Source organism: Macrobrachium rosenbergii, chromosome 19, assembly GCF_040412425.1.
Source record: "Macrobrachium rosenbergii isolate ZJJX-2024 chromosome 19, ASM4041242v1, whole genome shotgun sequence".
NCBI classification, from domain to species: Eukaryota; Metazoa; Arthropoda; class Malacostraca; order Decapoda; family Palaemonidae; genus Macrobrachium; species Macrobrachium rosenbergii.
In genome coordinates, this window is record NC_089759.1 from 27,604,613 (window position 1) to 27,626,656 (window position 22,044).

General features: G+C 35.5%; 1 protein-coding gene across 3 annotated transcripts in view; it reads right to left on the reverse strand.

Moving 5' to 3' along the window:
* Positions 1-1,670: 1,670 nt before the first annotated feature.
* Lgr1 (Leucine-rich repeat-containing G protein-coupled receptor 1) overlaps positions 1,671-22,044 on the reverse strand; it is a 291,303-nt gene continuing 270,929 nt past the window's right edge. For all 3 annotated transcript variants that reach the window (XM_067121367.1, XM_067121366.1, XM_067121368.1), the window contains 4 exons: positions 18,188-18,418; positions 5,032-5,214; positions 3,846-4,061; positions 1,671-2,951 (listed from right to left, as the gene is read on the reverse strand). In XM_067121367.1, the coding sequence (XP_066977468.1) occupies positions 2,453-2,951; positions 3,846-4,061; positions 5,032-5,214; positions 18,188-18,418 (1,129 nt within the window). In that variant the 3' untranslated portion in view covers positions 1,671-2,452. The remainder of the gene's footprint in view (positions 2,952-3,845; positions 4,062-5,031; positions 5,215-18,187; positions 18,419-22,044) is intronic.

The following is a 22,044-nucleotide window of genomic DNA, read 5'->3' on the forward strand; positions in this document are numbered from 1 at the left end:
ACTGTGTATCACAGACGATTAAAACTTTCTTAGAAGTTCTCTTAATTACTGCATAACTTCTATTAATCTTGCTTTCACTTAATTTTTTTACGGCATTTCTGTGAGTTCTCTGATATAATGATTTTACATTGGTGTGGACAGTTTGTTCACTGCCACGGGGGTTCTGAGAAGCTGAGGTCAACACTATTGGGCTTGCAGACGCTACCAGTCTATAAATCCCATCCATCTGCTTTGGGTAGAGGTTTGAGGCATGGGGTTGGGAAAACAAATTCATCCCTAGTATATACACGTTTATGAGGGGAAGAGCAACTCTCAAAGAAAACAAGGTGTTTAGCTGAATTTAATACAATTTTCATTATTCAATCTGTGCGTCAAAATTTTGCAATCCTGGTTTACAGCTGCCACGTTTAGAAAGTGCGGATGATTAATGCAAGAGAAATTAATCAAAAGTAGCAAAGAAAACTTGTTTTACACATTTGAAGTCGAGCTTCATTAGATACTGATGTGAGATAACGTATGCAAAGATCAAGGGAAAGGATTTTGACTTTATAATTAACCTTTAATTGAAAAGACAAGTCTTAGCTGACCTTCACTGTATTTATTTCAATTTCCACAGCAACAGTCAGACTCATCAGCATCCTTAACTTGCAGATTTGTCTATTAAATTAATTTTTTTAGGCTAGGAAAGATTTACCAACATATTTTTGGATTTAAGAGAATAACCATTCATAAGAAAACAAACTACACCCCAAACTAGTTCAGTAAATTTTCTTATGCAAATTTGAGAAAAGTTGAACGTATTTCAAGTTATTATTTACCTATAACATTAGGATCTACCTGATTTCAGTAGCATTCATTCAGCCATGAATACCACTAGGAAGGCTTGAAGACTTACAGTATGTGCATTTCAGGATTAAACTAGGAAAACAAATAAAAAATTAAATAAAAAAAATTAAGAGGTACAGACAGATTTTTAATATAAAAATAAACAGCAAAGTTTTCTATTTTCCATTATTTTTTGGCTATACTTTCCGCAAGCCTTGAAATCGGAAAGGAAATGAAGGGATAAGGTCTCATCCCCATGTAAGCTTCGAGTTTAAAGTATTGTGGTTAGTTCTTAGCCCATTACCACACGAAGGCCATGTTAGAAACATTATCCAACGCTATGAAACGTTAGTGATTTCACACAAATGATTGGTTGTTTTCATTACAACAGTTTCGTTGTTCTTCAGGATCATCCTAGTCGTTTTAATTAAACTTGGTAGTAATAAATGACATGAACGAATAACGAGTGAAATCAACTGATATACTTTCATAACTGTATTAGAATTACCTGAATTCCAGTGATTTTCTTGGAATATTTCTTGATTCATCTATTTATTTACTTATTTTCATTTATTTTATATTATTCATATTTGTATTTCACTACATTTCTCTTGTTTTAGCTCTGTTCTGTACTACTACTACTACTACTACTACTACTACTACTACTAATACTACTACTACTACTACTACTACTACTAATAATAATAATAATAATAATAATAATAATAATAGTTACATTAATGTTACCTTGGCGCTGCTTCAACACCTGAAATTAAGACATGCCTTTCTCCCTCCTGTATAATGAAGGCTGAATTTGGCAACGGGTTAAATGAAACTGCCATACGTAAGACGGTCAGCCAAGTATATTTCTGAAACAAGAGAAAGGGCCTTGAAAAGGAAGTAAAGTAAAACTGAACTGCCTTTTTTTTTTTTGAGAGGGGGTGGGGGCTTGTCTAAATGATATTTGTAACAGAGGGTCAGAGGACGGATAAGCTCAACTGAATTTTTCAAAACAATTCCACAGATATTAATTCACTTGCAAAATCTACACCGTGCCTATATACAGTTTGTATTACAGTGATCTTTTAAGCATTTGGCTTTTCTTTCCCTGCATAATGCAGCTGACGTAACAGAACAGAGGACAATACACTTACAGATACTTACAGATATATACTAATTTTAACAATATACTTATACGTACATACATATTTTGCGTATCTAAGTATAATTTGTGTATGTACGTATATATATGTACATCATTTAGAACTCGTTCACTTCTATTCTATATCTTACTATTATGAAAATATAAAAAAATAACGAAATTTTCTATATTACGAGCAATATCTGGAGAATGACATGATTTAGGACCGCTAAAATACTGAGGACAAGAAATGTACAGACAGTTAAAAGCAAAACTGAAAAGCGTAGCAAAATGCAGCTCTTCCCAAACTGAATACCTGAAACACCGATTAAAGCAGGGCTTAGAATCCAGGTACACGATCCAACCTACTTAGCTACAGAATAACAGCCTCTGGACGCAAATTAATGTTTTTGAAAGCGGAAAAAATGCCTCCAGCTATGGTTCTGACACAAAGCGTATATACTGTTCACCGCGCTGTTCACGTTGTTATACTGTTGATGTCTCTTCTGCTTCGTTCAGTGTTTTGGGAAAAGCATTTCCTTCTTGTGGCGAGGCCTCTTTGTAGATCTCCACTTCGTACATGACTATCGTCTCTCCCTGGCCGGGGTGCTGCAAGCAGTCGCTCCCCTTTTTCTCTTCCGTCTTCTCCTTCGCATTTTCTCTTTCGGCGCATTTTCTTTTATCCACTTCGTCGCTGCACTTGGAATTCTTCTTCGCTTTTGATTCGTTCAAGGCATACTTTAGAACCTGTTCCTGCTGGGGAGTGATGGACAATCTTGCGTAGCAGTTTTTGAGGGGATGGGGAGAACCCGTTTGTCTGACAGCGTGAGTCCCGTCCTCCTGCTGTTGCTGCTGCTGCTGCTGCTGCAGCTGCTGTTGGCAATACTCTGAGGTATCATCGTCGCTGTGGTTGCTGTGGCTCATCTCCTGCACCGTGCTTAGCCGTTCAGAGTCTCCAGTACACGTCTCTGGCTTGGTTGGGGTCCTATGGGTTGCGAAAGACGAAATTACTCTATTGGTACATGAAAAGTCAAATAAATAAGTCATTATGAACAGGTGAAAACTGTAATAAATTTACAATTACAAATTGAAACTCATTAGTACGAAGACTGACTGAAATTCATGATAAAATAAAACCATGAATGCTACAGTACAAGAACTCTTGCAGATGAATGAATAGCTATATAGAGAAAAGTACATGAGAAAAAGGCAATATTTTTACTATTCCGAATGTTTACTTCTCTATTTCTAGGAGCACAATGTCCTGTAAATCCACATCAGTCAAAAAATCAAAAATTTTCAGATAAGAAATGTATGTAATTTTCCTTTTCTGAAAGCGCTTCTAAATGGAATTGTAAATTGACCAATATACAGTTTGTTTTTTAACTTTACTGGCGGAAATGAAACTGAACTCACAATTAAAGATACATTTCTTTTGACAGCGAAGAAATCATAACCCAAGATCGCCAAAACATGAACTAAAGGAATAACAAACCATTCTTACACTATAGATACCTACACATTTCCCTTCTTTTCACAATCACCATTAAGGTTTTTACGTAAGGTTTCTCTTTGTTAGGCTAAAATGAAAATGAAGCCTCGTCTGTCTTCTGTTTCGTGCACTTCGCTCATCCTACCATCCTTCATAACCTTTCCACACACACACACACATTTAGAAAAATCATCCATCCTCACTAACTGTGAATGATAGCTACAAACATAAAATACCGAATATCATAATTCCAGCTGAAACGGTCAAAACGATGGAATTTAAATCATTCATAAAATCCACCCAAAAAATCTTTGCTATCAAAGGCAAGCTCTTTTTTGTTATCGTATTTAATCTTTAAGAAGAAGACAGTAAATGATTTTCTAGTACCTTGAAGGAGAGATGTTTTTCTGCAGTGAGTCCTGGGATCCACAAATGGCTGTTCCGGGAAGAGAACCGCTGTTGCTCTGCTGAGAAGTCCTACCAGCCCGAGTCAGGTCACAAAGGGTGATTTGTGTCAACGTAGAGTTGCGGTGATTGGGACCAGCGTTGACAACGGTGTTGTGAGGAAACGTGTTATTTACGGATGAATATGCTCCTTTGTACCTTTGGAAAAAACAGGAACGAGAGAGAGAGAGAGAGAGATAAAAATTGCATACGTCATCGACCAAAAGGAATTAATGAGTGGTGAGAGTTAGGGGTGTACTGACAAAATAAACTCCTTTTTGAATCTTTGTTAAAACAAAACAGGGGAGACAAAACTTTTCTTCGACTACGGGAAAAGTGACATAAGTATTATAAGAATAAAGAGAGCTATCATTGCTTTGTATAACAGGGAAAGTGTGTGGTAGAGTTTGAGTAAGAACGAAAGATAAGTAAATAACAAAAGGATTGGAGAGTAGTGCGGTTTTAGACAAGGAAGAGCGTGTGAAGTTCAATTGTCATGATATAGCAGTGTACGAAGTATGAGAATAAAGGGAAAAGCTGTATATAGCATATAATTATTATATATATGTACAAAGCTTATAATAAAACCGATAGGGATTCAGTGTGAAGGTCTGAATATAAATGGTGTAGAAACCATTTGTTCAGAGCAACTAGTTTTTATGATGAAAATTGTTTGTGTCAGGGTAACCTTTTGGGAAAATGAAAGGGATTAAAAGTGGCTAATGTTTCCAGATGATACAGTGCTATAAAGCTGAAAGAGCCTGAAAAATATTTCTAAGACAAATGTGAGCAAAAGTAAGGCTGGGACAGTAAATGGAAAGCTGGAAGATGGAGTAATGTAGGTTTGTATTATTCTTGGAACAATGAAAGCACTTGACTTCTTTGGGTATTTTGTAGCAAGCGGTGTTCATAAATATGATTAAGTATGATGAGAGAAAGGAGGAATCACGGAATAAGCGAAGCAGGAAAGCTGAGGGGCAACTCATAAAGTTTTGGAAGAGAGAAGTGTCTAGGAAGTAAAATATGAAACAAAACGGATTCCAGTTGAGAGAAAAAAAAAATCAAGCACAGGAATTTTCAAGTGAAAAAGAGGAGAATATTTCTTTTAAGACATCTAACTGTAACTTACCTCATGGCTTTCTTAGTGCAAAAGCCGTATCTTGCCAAGAGAATGAAGAGATCCCTTCTGTACTGCTTCGTGAGAATGGCGTACAGATAGGGATTGGCGCAAGAGTTAAGGGGATAGAAGAAGACCAGTAGAATTTTGGCTCTCGTCACGTTGATAAGTGGTATGCCAGCTACTGCCGTCAACCTTTATTGCCAAGGAAAATGAAGGAAAGTAAAGTCAGAGATTTTCTTTTTAATTTATAAAAGAATAAGTGCATTCACAGACTCACTTGCTTTCATGAGAAGTCTCCTTCGTCTGAGGTAAAATAAACCTCAATATGAATTCAAAGGGTTGGGATACACGGGGGTTAACGAAAGATAATGGATAGTAACTGGGGTTTGCAAATAAAAAAACAAAAGATTCTACAATTTCTCTGATTAAAACTCTTCCTTTTGAAAGAAGTAAACTAAGCCGAAATATATCTCAAAGGTTTGGGTACTAAGAAAATAGATTTTTAAAGTCAAAACTCCATACAAGGAAACAGACTATTAGTTATGGGAGCTACAGTTCATCCACTACCTGAGAAATATTTCTCGAACCTGGAAAAAAAATCTAATAAAAAATGTCGGTAAGTTAGCTAAGACTTTGGTATTGCTCTGCCGAGTCTTCATAATTTCTACTTCTATGCTTGAAGTAAAACGTAAGTAACGTGTTCAAGTCTGACGGCCGCTAAAATAATCCAGAACGAATGAGCCGAGGTGGCGGAAAAAAAACTCTATCTCGTAGAGTCAGCAATACTAGAGTTGGTCTTAGAGGCGTTGTGCAGGGCACTTCAGCGAATCTTCAATAGGTTAAATAAAGTAAAATAAAAAATCAGCGGATATATGGAAGAAGGTAAATCTAAAAAAAAAAGATATAATCATGGTAAAAGGACAAATCTCTGTGAAAGATAATCGGAACTTGTAAAAGGCATGATCATAATAAAAGTACCTTTTGCAAAAAAATTCGGAAACTAAGTTACAAAAAGGTGTACAACAACTGTCACGAAGCTATTATAGAAAAACTTGTCAAACATCCGCGGATGATGATTGTTAGCAAAACAATATTTGAGAGAAAAAACTGAATTAAAGCATCCTTGATCGATATAAGTCACAAACCAAATTTTTCCTGAATATGTTCATGTTTCTAAGCAAAGCTAATTGTGAGGGAACACTTGCAACTCTCGGGGCTAAGGGAAATGTGAGATAATCTTGAAGGGCTAAAAGGTTACGAAACAGACCACTGCCATTACAGATGATATGTTCTGAATTATTTTTCATCAGTTATTAGGTGAATTCCTTGTTGGGAAATGTAAAAGACAATAACAGTATTATAAAAAAAGAACACTGTTTATGTATGAAAGATGGGCATTTTATACGAAAACCATTTACCTTCGAAATTTGTTATACCAAACAAAAATTTTCTTTCACAAAACTAGTGAAATTTGAGGTACTTTTGAACATACAGTAATTAAATTCATGGAGTCTAGAGAAAACAATAATGAAACCAATATTAAAAAATGGTAATACTCCTTCCTACGAATAAGATTCGGCACCCTCATAAAATATTAAATAGCATTAATTCTCTACATTATTGCCATTTTATGTCAGAACAGAAAAATAATAGAAAAGATCGGCTACAGAAATCCAGAGGCATACAGCATTTATTAAAAGGAATTACAACTTTGCGTATTTTCTATATTGTGGAAAATAAGTATCAATACCAGTTATAACAATAACCTAAATCTATTTGCGGTAGATGGGACTAATGTTAAAGCTAAAACCCTCACAAATGATAGAAGTTCACTTAGGTTTATAGTCGCTGAACATGAAAATTAATTAATTACTTTGTCAGTGGTAGCGTTCTATTATCTGCGTTAGGGAGAAAATAACAATATTTATTTGGTTTCATTAAAAAGCATCAAAAACTCAGTGTGCCACTATGCTTAAGTCTACTGGATTAAAACTGCTGGGCATTTGGTATTAATTTTAATGATCAATTAAATAAATGGGCAATGCGCATTGTGCATTACCACTCTAACGGCCCCCTTTATCTAAAACAAAGTTCTCGACAAATTCGTTTAAAATATCAGTTAATTATTTCAGAGCTTGCGATAATAAACAGCAATTAACTTTTTAAAAAAATAATGTAAGTTTACTACCCTTTTCACTGACGTCATAAAATGTGTAGTTTATGGAAGTAAATTATGCTTATAAATCTTATGCACACGCAAGGTTGGCTCACACATAAACGAGCTCTGCCAGTTATTAATATATTTACTGCCTAATGAAAAATCAAGTCCTTTTTGCTAATTTCGGTATTTTCTGTCAAACATGTTATTCCAACCTAAAATAATTAAGCGGTTATTCATCTGTAAATCGAAAATTAATGATAATGATATCATTACTCTCCAGCCAACAAAGAAGCGTGCGATTAAAGTCCTGATATAGAGTTCCGCTTTTCAATATCTTGATGTTCCATTTATACAACATTCATACTCGATTTTTCTGATTTTTACCGTAAAGCCATTTTTTCCACATACTGCTTTTGACTGTATAATTCAAAAATTATGACACCACAGGGTTAAATCTCATTTTTCATTTATTTTTACGGTTTTGCAAATGGAATTCAATGCGCTTATTTGTAATGATTCTTGGTGCAAGGGAGAAGTATAGAACACGACCTTATTTTCCACATTTTCTTAATACCAAAGATGGAAAATTTTAGCTCTGAATTTTAACGAGGCCACTGTACCTACCTAAATATGCGAGTAATATTCTAACATGACAGGTTTCCCAAACTGGTAGCTTTAGGCCTGGTTATCTGCCATGTCTCAAATGCCCAAAGGGAGCTTTAACGGAAAAGTTCGTTGTACTTTAATTAAGCTACGCTGGCGTAAATGAGTTGGCCCAAGTCCTGATAGAACTATAAGGTAGTGTACAAAATCTCTTATATTTTATCACTCGGCTGTGTTAAGAATCTTTACATGACACACCCTTCTCGACAAGCTGCTTAAGAAGCATTTACGGTAGTCTTTTTTAAGTAGCAAAGGCAAGTGGAACTGGCAACCTAATGCTCTTTCTTGTCCAGACCCGAAGAAAGCAAGAAAAAGAAAACGGATGAGAGGAGGGTGGGAATTAATCAGGTCGAGGGTGACGCACTGACTCTTAAAAGTAGGAAGGTTATATAAGTCATGGGAAGCCGAAGCAAAAAGAGACATCCAAAAATATAAGAAGGAAAGAAACGGCCATTGAGCCGTGCGCTCCTTAGAGGATTACCAGATTTGTAAGGAAAAGGTGTGGGAAGAGGTGGCCTGACTGGTGTTATTAGACAGTGTGGAGAACATGTGATAAACTTTAATTCGTGAACCACTGTGTCGTGCAAAATAAAAACACATGAATCATTCATGAAAATATTACAACTTATAAAATTTCAATAAAATAAAATACTACGACAAATGTGCATATATTTATATATTTTTCAAATATCAGTAACTTTCTTTAATATACAAATGAAAAGTTAAAGTAAGAATGATGAATGTCCAAGTGAGGAATTGTTTAACAACTCAGTAAATTTTCCAATTAAATTAAGGAAATATTTTAATACCAATGCCGACTGTCAAATTTAGATTTTTGTATAACTAGCTACGTGTGTCTATTGCACTACCTAACCATTTTAATAAGATAATAAGAATAAAGAGCGCTAAATTAGCATTCTTTAGCTACTCATCAATTTACCTATTAAACTTATTAAATTCTGTTTACTTCGCAGTAAATTTGCCTATTATGCTAATGGGATGCTGTAATAAGGATAATGAACGTCAAGACAGGACTTTTTTTACACAGTAAAGTTGCCTATCATGCTAATGAAATACTGAAATAAGGTTAATGGGTGTCACAATAATTATACTAATAAAATATTGTTATGAAGATAATGAACGTCCAAATAGGATTTTTATATATTCCATTAAATTTACCTATTATACTACACAGATGTCTGAACAAAAACTAAAATGACCTCAAAAGACACGAAAGACGACCCGGTATAGATAGATAGGCGAGCTTCATTGAAGGCCTTCTTTATGCAAACTTCATTACACCGGCTAAACGCCCTCACTGCACTGATGGGAACACTTTACGTCGGCGTTAATACACACTTGCCTCCCGAAGCCCTGCTGAACTGAAATATTCCTTTTTACCGGCGTCTCATGCCTCTAATGCACTTCACATGAATAAATTATCGTCAGTATTTCAGAATGCTTTGTATTCCAAGTCAGTGCGAAAGATGGACCAGGAAACAGCCTGGTCCGGTTACAACCAAAACAAGAAACAATTAGGACCACGTTCCGCTTGTAGATAAGCCAAACATGGAAAACAAAGCCTTTAACAACAGTAAATGATGGTTGTGTTTTGTAACAGGCAGTGAAAGAAAGCAGTCTCTGTTTATGGAGAAAAATATTTCACAGTAACAATGACAACGTAGAGAGAGAGAGAGAGAGAGAGAGAGAGAGAGAGAGAGAGAGAGAGAGAGAGAGAGAGAGAGAGAACTCTTACGTAAAAGTATTAGTAGCCAAGCTATATATATATATATATATATATATATATATATATATATATATATATATATATATATATATATATATATATATATATATAAACATACAGTATATACTGTATATATACATTCACCAGAAAGCGATACAAATCTACTTCGTTTCATAAATATCTGTCGAATTTATATGGATTTTATTAGAGCCTTGTGGATTAGTGGAAATCACCGTAGTTGCGTGTATTCATTTAAAATGCACTGAGAGCGGCAAAAACTAGATGATATATATCACATCTGGATTCAAGGCTCGCTCTGATAAGCGCATCTAAAGATGAGAGGAAATCGAGATATCATGAGGTCATTGTGTCAACCAAAAGTACGTGTATACCATACAACGTGACTTGCATTTTATACATACATATATATATATATATATATATATATATATATATATATATATATATATATATATATATATATATATATATATATATATATATATATATATATATATATATATATATATATATATCTACACACTACGATCTTGAGCGTGGTCTATTCCAGATCTGAAAAACCTATTTGAATTATCTCTCTCTCTCTCTCTTTACCACACACATACATACATATATACATATATATATGCGTCGTGTATGTAAAATTATCAAGTTTTGGCAGCCATCAAAAACGCAAATGTTTAGAGGTGCAATTTCATAACGAATTTCGCCAAATTCATATATGCAGTATGTACATAAACAACTTAATATTCGAGGTCAACAGAACGTGAAACGTACTTGGAACATGTTCCAATTTTTAACTGTGACTTTTGAAACAACTAGACTATGGTGTGTATGCACTGACACCAATTATAAAATTAATGCCCGTTTCTAATTCGACTGTTTTGGCCTAACGTCTCAAAGGATAAAGTAACGGTAACACTTTCGGATGAAAAATACATGTATGTGTATATATGCTAATTTATTTGCATTTCGAATGAGGTTACGGACAATGGTCACAGTATGACAAAGAAACTACGTTTTTAAGGGTGTTTTCAGCTTGACAAAACGGCATTAACGATTGATAAACATAACATGGCAGGCCAGACTGAAAAATGATATCAGCTGGGCTCTCTGAACGCCAGAAGAGCTGGAGGCGATGATTATATAAAAAAGAAGAAGAAGAAAAATATATATATATATATATATATATATATATATATATACATATATATATATATATATATATATATATATATATATATATATATATATATATGTATATGTATGTATGTGTGTGTGTGTGTAAAACAGTATGCATTATCTCTTTTTGAGATGAGGATGCTGCTCTACATTCATGTGTGTGTGAGCACACACAAAGATATATATATATATATATATATATATATATATATATATATATATATATATATATATATATATATATATATATATATATATATATATATATATATGTGTGTGTGTGTGTGTGTGTGTGTGTGTGTGTGTGTCTGCTGGTATATTCATATAGTTAGCTGTGCTGCTACGCGAAAGATCAACGGATCTGACTGTATTGACAGAGTTATTTTGTAAGCAACAGGATCTTAGTAAGTGTCCTCGAGATGTATCACTCACACAGGGACATCAGGAAATCAGCTGCGCTTGCAGCAAGAAATGGGATGAAAGCTCGACGGAGGAGTCATCGGTATAACTTTAATCATTAAAGCACGCCTCCAACGGGCACAAAGTTATATGGCGCCGGAATAAGGTTATCCTGCTCAGAGACTTCAGGCGATAATGCTTTTAGCAGAGAGTAACTCACTTTGGCTATAAAATGAGCAAAAGACAAGAAACCTTTAAAGATACTCGTTGTTGCTACAAGCGGTCATTATGTGTGTGTGTGTGTGTGTGTGTTTAACGAATGCTAACATTTTAAGGGAAGCCCCATTTATTTCTATGGGACGTCATTAACATGGGAAGATGGAATTTCTGTGGAGCCGTAAGTGTCCAAAGGTAAGCGAATATATTTAAAAGATATCAGCCTCAATATCCATTAATGAATCGGAATAAGTGTATCGAATCACCGACTCCGAATAGCTGCTACAACTGTTGAATAAATCACATAAGATATGAGTCGTTTTCTAATAACTCGTGAAACATTAAGCCATCTCTTCACCAAAGCCTCATTAATCGACTTGTCAAGATTATGGTGTCCAATAATAAACAGAAACCGGCTCCAAATACGTTTGCAAGCGTTATAACCATTCAGCTATAAACAAACAAAGAAGAGTGATTAGTGTATTATTAAAAAAAAAGGGAGACTACGCAATATAAAGAAAATCTGTATGCTCAATCGCGGCTTTAATCAGCCAGTACTAAATTAATATTGATATCATCTTGTTAAATAATGATAACATCATCTTGTTAAAAATAGAGCAAGCAATTATACTGGAATACAGAGTTACTTCATTACCTTGTTTGTCTTCCGATGTCTCATTTTCAAATACTATCTTTTTTATATACGAATCTTAAGTATTCCTATTTGCTATTCACGCTCTACGTATTTTTTATGTTTTCTCTTTGTCTACAGCCTTTCCCCGGGCATTCACTTGTACCTATTTACAGCTGGGTAAACAGTCGACTATAGGCAAGGAGTGAACCACGGACCTAGCAAATATAACCGCCACAGTTCTCATTCGCCTGATTGCAACCCCAAAAGTGGGCTGTTGGTTTACTCAATCCAATTTACTTTCTCATTGTATTTACTAATTTCTTTCTAAATCTTTTTTAAATAAAGGTCATCTTTGATATTAGAGCAGTATTTAATTAATTAAGGGTACAGACAGACAAACCAACGACATTACTCCAGCCCAGAAAAGAGGTCAAGGAGTTACGTATTTACAATATGCTATGCGACGACAGTGAAATATCTAAGTTCGCTTTTCTTTCGTGCTTCGTCCTCTGATCCAAATGAAATACTTCGGACATTGGTGTCCATATCCTGATGCGCTTTTATATGAACGAGCCATTTTTGGCATTTTTTAATAACCTTACATACACCGTTAAATATAAAAGGAATTTGTTTTTTTTTATCTATCAGTATATTTTATTTTCAGAATAGATTACCTACAAAGGTACTGCACTACCACTTTCCACAAGATTGGATTCCTTGTCTTAGGTCGTTGCGCTTGCTTATATTTCATTACAGGAAAATAAGAAAAAACCTGATGTAATGAGCATTAATTCAAATTAAAAGGGCACCAAATGATGTAATTAGTTAACAGGAGGGGAGCATCACTGAACAGAAAGAAAGTAACTGAAATACATTACATTTGGGGAATGTACAAAGGGTAATCGCAAAAACCCTCGATAAATCATTACTTTAAATTACTAAATCGTAAAGAGATGAAAGAAGGAAATGATGAAGACAATACAAGCACTCCGGTGTGGTAAAAGATTATTGATGAAATGCACTAAAAACTATTAAAAGATATGAAACTGCAGAGATTGTAATAAATACCCGGTGATTCTAAAGATTTATTCAATTTCGATTGTGTGAAAAAATTATACCGAAAGTTTTCTTTTTTTACTTTTGAATATGTGGAAAAAAATCATACCATGAGATTTTTTATTGAATAAAATAAGTAAACTTAGTAAGATAGAACTCCAGATAAGTAGCACATGTCTGAAATCAGGGAAGCATGAAACCTGTATCAGACCTGAAGGACTGAAACCTAAATTTTGAAATTCAAATCAAGGAGCGAATAAATTGAAACTCTGTGAGTTCGAAATCATTGTCCCAATACAATTAAGCAATAGGAAGGAAGCTCAGGCCCTCCTTTAAATTTCCTAACTGCCAGCTACGAAAGAAGACTGACGTCCAGATGAATGGAGTAAAATTTAATTATCATCAATTAATTATCTGAGCATTTGTTGCTAAGGGTAGTTTCTCTGTAGGTCTAGAGAGGCTTGAAAACTACGGTCAGCTTTGTGACATAATCTGATTTTATATTTCTTAAACGCTGAGGAAGAAAGTGTGACGAATGACAGATTAACTTACCAATAACGAGTGGTTTTGTCAAAAGTCGAACATCGGGAAAAACAAACATGACCAAGTGAGTGTGTGGCCACAAAGAAAGTCTTGAAAGAATGCGCATTATAGCGTTCCTCACCTTGACCAATTCATCAGTGATGCAAGGTGTTACACCGCTCCTTCTTCGAAATGGAAATCGAATGCTACTCTCTCAGACACACACAAAAGGTAGAACACGAAGGCTGCAACGGATTGCCCTGTGCTTAGATAAAGGAGCAGAGGTTGCTTATAATTTGTAGTGATCAAGGAATGGGGAATAAGGAGTAACAAAGACAACGTTTGGATCTGAAGATTTATGTGAAAAAAAAGTGTAGATCTTAGAAGCAAAGGCAGCCAACATATCAAAATCCTTCCTTTATCTTATTATTATTATTATTATTATTATTATTATTATTATTATTATTATTATTATTATTATTATTATTATTCCCCCAAAGTTCGGGAATTCATATGTAAGACATTCGCAAATATGAGTGAATCCCAAGGCGTCTAAGACCCAAAGCCCAGCGAGATCCAAAGCTGATTAGGGACCTGGACTGGATAAAGAAAAAGAAAAGCAGTTTACATGGAATCTGCCAGGACCAGTTTCAACGACCTTGGTCTCAAATTATAGATAGGATTTTCTAGTTTTAGGACCAAAACATTAGGTCGATCTGTCTCAACAATTAGCTCCAGTGAGCTCTCAGAAGTGGGTACAACACCGAACTTTAGTTGAATGTCTCACATTTGACGACGATGAATTCGGGAAAATACATAAACATGCAGTTCCATACCTTGAGATGCATCTTTAGAATCCTTAAACATGAAAATCTGAGTGACAATGAAACGTTATCACCACTGAAATGTCTATAAATAAGTTATGAAGAGTCAATCAATTTTAATAACATCCTTGCTCTAGTGACTATTTCTCATGTATATCAAAACCATTAAACACATAACTTCCTCGTGAATAAAAGTTATTCACAGAAATCGAGTGCCAGACAGCGTGAAAAAAACCGAGTCAAGAGGACGATATCAGATGGTGAATCTTGGGCAGCTATTTGCACTAGACTTTAAATTTAATAACTAGAGAGGAATTTTTCTCCCTCTGTTTTCATTACCGCGTCGGGTCTCTCTCTCTCTCTCTCTCTCTCTCTCTCTCTCTCTCTCTCTCTCTCTCTCTCTCTCTCTCTCTGCTTTTAGCATTTGCTGTCAAAAAGCCTTTCTTTCTTTTTAATTTTTTTGTTGAAACCAACCTCTCTCTCTCATTCTTTCTTTGCATTTCTCACCTTTTGTCTAAACGGCTCTCTCTCTCTCTCTCTCTCTCTCTCTCTCTCTCTCTCTCTCTCTCTCTCGTCCGTCTGTCTGTCTGTCTGTCTGTCTCTCTCTCTCTCTCTCCCCATCTCATTATTTCTTGAAATCAGCACCAGTCGTCGCAAACAACATCTGGCAGTAGTAATCAAATGCCAAATAATAGCAACAGATTGCGCAGATTGCATAATTTGTGGCGACAGAAGTTGGGTATACAAAATGAGATGTCACAGATGGGGTCTGGAGATACCGGAAAAGAAATAAAAAGAGAAAAGAGAAAAGTGTTTGAGAGCAGCTCTTCAAATCGAACGCAGCCAAAACAATAAGAATCTGCTGTTTTCACAAAATATACTCTTACTGACAATATGATTCAATCGAGCACTACTGCTCATGGTGCGTGCGTAACTTGGTCGACTCGTCAAGATCGAATGGTTGTTATTGTCTCTCTTCCAAACGAACGACCATTGCACTGAAGCCTTCAGAGCGCTCGCCTGGGCAATATCTACAGACATGGGTAGATGCCATGCGCTATCCAGTCTCATTTTAGGTGGAACTATCTTCGTCAGTGGCATCATTAACCTGAACACCTAAAGACTGAGGCCACTGTAGCTTCTGCGGAGACAGGTTTGAAATCTCTTGCCCGACTAACGTAGCCAGAGCTAAAATACTAGTTATTATTACATCCATAAAAGCTTATGTTTTTTATTCTGTCTGTTTTTTTGTTAGCGGATTATTACGAAAATTTGACTGAAGTTTGGCCTCGTGATTGGTAACACGTGATTATATTTTGGGAGGGATAGGAATGCAACTTTTAGAGGGTGTGCGGTCTCCAAACTCATTTTCTTATTATTATTATTATTATTATTATTATTATTATTATTATTATTATTATTATTAGTGGAACAGGCCAAAAATCGACCAATTAGGCTTACAGAAATGAATACTTAAATGCAAAAAATTAGGAAACCGCAAAATATGACAGGCCTGAAATTGAATGTGGCTAAGAAAAAACACAAATAAAAAACCAAAATAAAAAAAAATACATAAGATGCCTGGCAAATAATTAAACGGTTCACTACCATCCACCTAGAAAGAAAATTGTTTGCTTCAATTATTGATAACGCTGGGAACGCTTTTCTAACTTGGGGGTGGGAAGGGAGTTTTTTCCTAGTGCTTCATAACATCAATGTCTTTCAAATTACCAAAGCTCTGTAACCAGAGTAGTATGCCGTAACATCAGAGGGACATGACGCTATTATTATGGTGAACGTTCTAAACTTAAAGATAAATGATGGAAGATGGCTAAACATGAGATCTGGTTGTGGTTGTCGAAATTAAAGGCCCTGTGGTGATCCTGACATTGACGTCGGAGAACTGTACCAACAAAGGTAGAACCAAGATCCTTCAAATATATTTGAAGGACGTTGGACAGAGCAAAATCTGTGAGGCATACACAGTAACCTCATAATCATTATAAGGAAAAACATACGATTCGATACACCGTTTAGGGAACTGTGAAAACGAGTTTTGGAATAAAAATTGTCCTCAAATAGTTTCAGACGCTTATGATTCTTTAGTACTTTGCTACCAGTATGCAGTAAATTGTGGAGTAATTCCACTTAAGAGAATGACCGATCAGAAAAGGGCTGGTTGTTCTACTATAGCTGACGTTCGCTGAATTTGATGTGTGGTAATATAAAAACATTTATTTTTTGTTCTATTCAGTGCGCATATGCTCTAAAGGAAAGCATACACGAGTTGTCATGCATAAATTCACATTATTTCAAGGACAGGGATTTATGATGGCATCAGCTCCAAAATAAATTCCAACAATTACCAGGAACTTAAATATAAATTAATGAAGGTGATCCATTTTTTCCATTCCAGTTCACTGATTTCCATAGACTGAAAAATTATAATCCATATAAAATGACTGCTTGGAGGTGCTATCATGTCCAGAATTTCATACTCAACTTCCTACTGAAAATTCTTTGCATGCAGAAGCTGTTTATGTCTGTGTCTAGCAAATCCAGACCATGGTAAAATACGACGGGAACCATAGAATAAGTAAAGCAATTAAGGTAACAGCGTGTATGCAAATGATTTTGAAGAGAACAATATCCATGAAAGAAAAGGTTGTAACGTATGAAGGGATGTTGCGCCAAATTTCCATTATGAAAGGAAAGTATGGATGCTGAATGTAAATTAGAGAAAGTTAGAATATATTGAGATAAAAGGCATGTATGTGGAGTAGGTAGGGTTAAAAGAGTTAAAAAATGAAGCGATATAAAGATATAGTGAAAAGATTAGCATTTATAATTGATCTGATTTATTATGACCTTCCAACAAAACCTCCTCTTTCTGCCCACTTTGTCTTTGAGTAACTTATTCGTCCCCTGGTAATCCACAACATGATCATCCCTCTTTTGTCCAGCAAGTGCCCTTCAGACAATCTCCTTTTATCCTCCGCTAACCCTCGAATCTCATCATCCCATCTCTTATGGCTTTTATTCTCTCTTTCTTTTTACGAACAAACACTCATGTAGCCTTTGTGACGCCACGCTTGAATTTTTCATAACCCCATAAACCTCCTCCAGTTCGTTGAAGTCCTTTGATTTTTTGCAACACGATGACGGGGTATTTTCCCCCCGCACGGAATGACAAGAATGCTGTTGCCCCTACTTCGCGGCGACTTCCAAGAGGGAAAAGTGTGATTTCCGCTGGCGTCACGAGAGGAGGTTCGTCCGCAATTTATGGGGCATTTACTCCCACCATGGGGCCCATAACCCTTCACTAGGAGCTTCTCTGCCTTGGAACTCAGAACATACGTATTGTAAGTCTTGGCAAGTCCAAGGGCAACAATGCTCAAATAACACACAAATACACGTATATATATATACATACATACATACACACACACACACACATATGTATATATGTGTGTGTGTGTCTGTCTGTCTGTCTATGCGTGTGTATGCGTCGGTATGTGCATCTATAAAGCTAATATGAATAGTATACTTTATAAAAATATGTACACATTAAATAAGCATAGCATACATAACATGCAATCCAACAGAAAAATTATATAACCGCAGATGGGGCGTGGATGCACACGAGTAAGTCTCTCTCAGGCTCTACGAAAAGAACAACAACCCATTCAGAAGTGTAATGGAACAACAACAACAACATCAAATTCTCTTCTCTTCCTTACCCAAAGAAAGCGATGGGCGCCCAGCAGGCAAAGTCTGTGAAGACGAGGAGAGCCATTCTCTTGGCTACGGTGAGATCGGAGTGAGACGCAGATGCGTCGTGCCTGCTGATTGAGCAGTACATGGAGGCGTAACAAGCGGTTATGACGATGAAGGCCAGACCGTTAACCAGCAGGAGGGAGATGAGGTACGTGAGGGCCAAGCCGTTGCCCGTTTCCATTGGTAGGCAGATGCTGCTTGGGAGAGAGAAATTATTTATTCAAGTTTCCACACAAACATTTCGGGGAGGTTAAGATGGAAGCCTCGCGTGGGAGACCGAATGGCTGAGGATCGTTACAGACGTTATAAAGGAAAGTCGTGAGATCTGGCCTAAATACCAACAGAGGATCTGGCTGCTGCATTTTGCTGCCAACACCTACAGATACACACAACGCACTTTGCTCATTTGCAAATGAATGTAATTATGAAGGGAAAATCTTTCGGGGAAACTTTTAATGTGGACGAGTCTCTTCTGAGCAAGTGGCTGAGAGCGTGTCATCACTGTCCTATAATTTAAAGTTGCAAAATCACTCATGCATTCTGTAGCTGCTATCAAAATGTATGTATCTTCTATTTGATGCTTCAAATAATTTGGAATAACTGAATTCTTATGGGGTTTCATAAGTCAATGTACGGATTCAAGGTTTAATTAATATAATAAGAAGAGGCACAGATAAGGCTTATTTTAATTGACTGGGGAAGATGGCCTAATTATAAATCAGGTGTGAATAATATTTTGAATCAAATAGGACATGTATCATTCTAAATAGCGCATCTGAAGTATGGGGGGGGGAAAACCATCTTTACAGCAAGACCATATTTTTCTCCTCACCTCTAATTTTAATCTACTTACCTAAGAATCTACACCATAGGATATATCCTGCTTCCTTTCTGTATGTACAGCCGACGATGACTGATTTATGGTTAGTAAAACCGGCGTATCAACGTCTGGGTTATTAATTCCGTAATGAAATGAAACAGGAAACTAAAAAACAATTTAAAAGGAATTTGATATAATAAATATCTAAATATACATATATATATATATATATATATATATATATATATATATATATATATATACATATACATACATATATATACATATATACTATATATGTGTATGTATATAATCATTGCTGTAAATACATACTAAAATATATATACAAACATACAGAAAGTGAAAACTCTCCCATCATAAATATGCGTACTAAACTCAGTAAAAAAATGACAATGATAAAAGTGATAAAAGTGACTCAGTATCCATAAAATCATCAGTAATTTGAATGATAATGGCTTATAAGAATTTAGAGTGGAAATACTGATATCAGTAGACAATAACAATCCCTATTACCTAGTAAGATAAAGTTACGAGTCAACCGGGAGATGTGCTACAATTTCAATACATGAAGGCAGACGCAGAAAAGTCGATTGCACGTACAAATAAACTCAACAGAGCAGCCGTGTTACACAGGTCGATAAGGTCTCGGAAGAGAGTTGAATATTAGGTGTTTTATATGGTAAAAAGAACCCTTAGAATGTGCGCACCTCAGTAACGGGGCGTCGAAGTGAAAGCTAAGACTCCTGTAATGCGGTAGTGGTAACGGGTAGCGGTAGGAGAGAAAATAGAAAGCGATTATGGAAATGGGTGTGGTTGTTTTCACTGGGCACGGTTGCGTTGGCGGTACCTTTGGCGTTATGTGTTTGGAGTGTGCGTCTATAGCATTAAAGTTCGTTTTGAATACCTGTGGGAGTCATTAAATTCCAGAGTGAGAGCTGAAACTGGAGAACTAGAAAAAAGGATGTACTTTTTTTCGGGCTTATCTGTCTCAACCGCATTACGCAGGCGCACTTTAAACACAGTTAAATCGTATTCGGAATGTTTTTCCAAGCTACGCCATCATGTCACCAGCTATGCTACGGTCTTACGATATTATAAATACCATCTAAATTTCACTTGCCCTTCTAGTTGTGCATCTTATTTCCGGGCGAAGAGTTCCAATGTTCAAGCAAATTGAAATTTCCCCCTTTTCTTTTACTTAATATCACTGATATTCTGGGTGACCTTTTAATTAGAAAATTTGTCTCATAACTGTGATTTTTTCACCCTGCTACACATGAAAGCTTGATTATAAAATCTCATTAGAATATGCAAATTCTGTAAAACAGTAAGTCTTCCATTAAGCCTACTTTGGTCCTTTGGGGGACGAATTAATTAAACCCCGTTATATTTTGTATTTAGATAACGCTGTGCGATAGCCGACTCGCTTACAGTAACAACAGTTGTTGTGCATTGTTAATTAATAAGCTGGGTAAAACTTAGTAACCACCTACTTTGCAGACTTTACATAGAAGTGAAACATAACCTCATACTGATCTAAGAGTTAAAGGGTCTGGTTTTCATAACTTGCCAACAACAACTGAAACTCATCCTAACTAGTTAGCAAAAGCCCCCGCTATGGCGTAGGATTCAATTCATCTCGCATTTTAGTGATAGTATTAATTAAATTCACATTTCTAAAGGAATAGAGTCCTGGTTTTGCCAAATTATAAATGTATATTCATATATATATATATATATATATATATATATATATATATATATATATATATATATATATATATATATATATATGTGTGTGTGTGTGTGTGTGTGTGTATAAGGCATTAAATTTCTAGTCCTTAGCAAAAATTAAGTTGCTAACCTTATGTCCTTCTCTGACCTTGATGCGACCCACTACAGTCGACTTACTATCAGGTACATAATTTACTACTTAGATCGAAGGAGGCACAATCACAATGGGCTTTCTCGAGATGCATAGAAATAAGTCTACGTCGACCAGGAATCGACCCCAGCACTTCTTAATTGGCAGCAAGATATATATATATATATATATATATATATATATATATATATATATATATATATATATATATATATATTATATATATATATATATATATATATATATATATATATATATATATATATATATATATATATATATATATATGTGTGTGTATGTGTGTTACAAGAAAACAAGATTGTTGAACAGGGTGAATTTCTTTTACGATTGCACCAACACTTTACTAAGAACTTTTAGACAAGATGAAAAGGCTGTTTCGTTTCTTTTATAGCTCTTATTGTGAGCCTAAAACTGTAGTCTTGGGTTATGGTATAATCAACGGACTTTTGGAGAAAGCTTTTGTTTAATGTGTCGATATGACTTGCAAATGATGCTTTGAAAGGTAATCGCGCCTGAGACTAGATACTGCATAAGTGCCACATATCACTTTCGGTGGAGTTTCTTCAATACTGAAGAACTTTGCATTTTTCGTTTGTCTTTTTTCAAGAAAGACGAATCTCCTGTCTTTAAAATCGGGATTTTTTAAATGCAAGAAGCATCTCCTTTCCTGAGAGTCAAACTTCTCCTCCCTCGGTAACATACCTGATCTCTTTACGGAAACTTATGACAGGGATTTTTCCCGCAGCGCACTTGATGTAATTACACCCCGAATAATTTGGGCACAAAGGCGTGAACATAAAAGAGGCTCTTGCCTCTGTTCTCTTGTTTGAGGTAATAATGCGTGTTTTTCATGACTGATTTCGTTGCAATACTGATACGTTCATTTTGTGTGGCGTAACATCTTTCAAGTTCATGATTTTCCGTTTCACATTCACGTGTTTCTCTAAGAAAGACTAGTCACTGCTTTTCTTAAAAACTGAAGCTTGCTTTAATAGACTTACTCTTAAAACAATTCCACTGACTTATTTGCATAAAATATATATTACAAGTTTTAATGAATATCAATGATTATG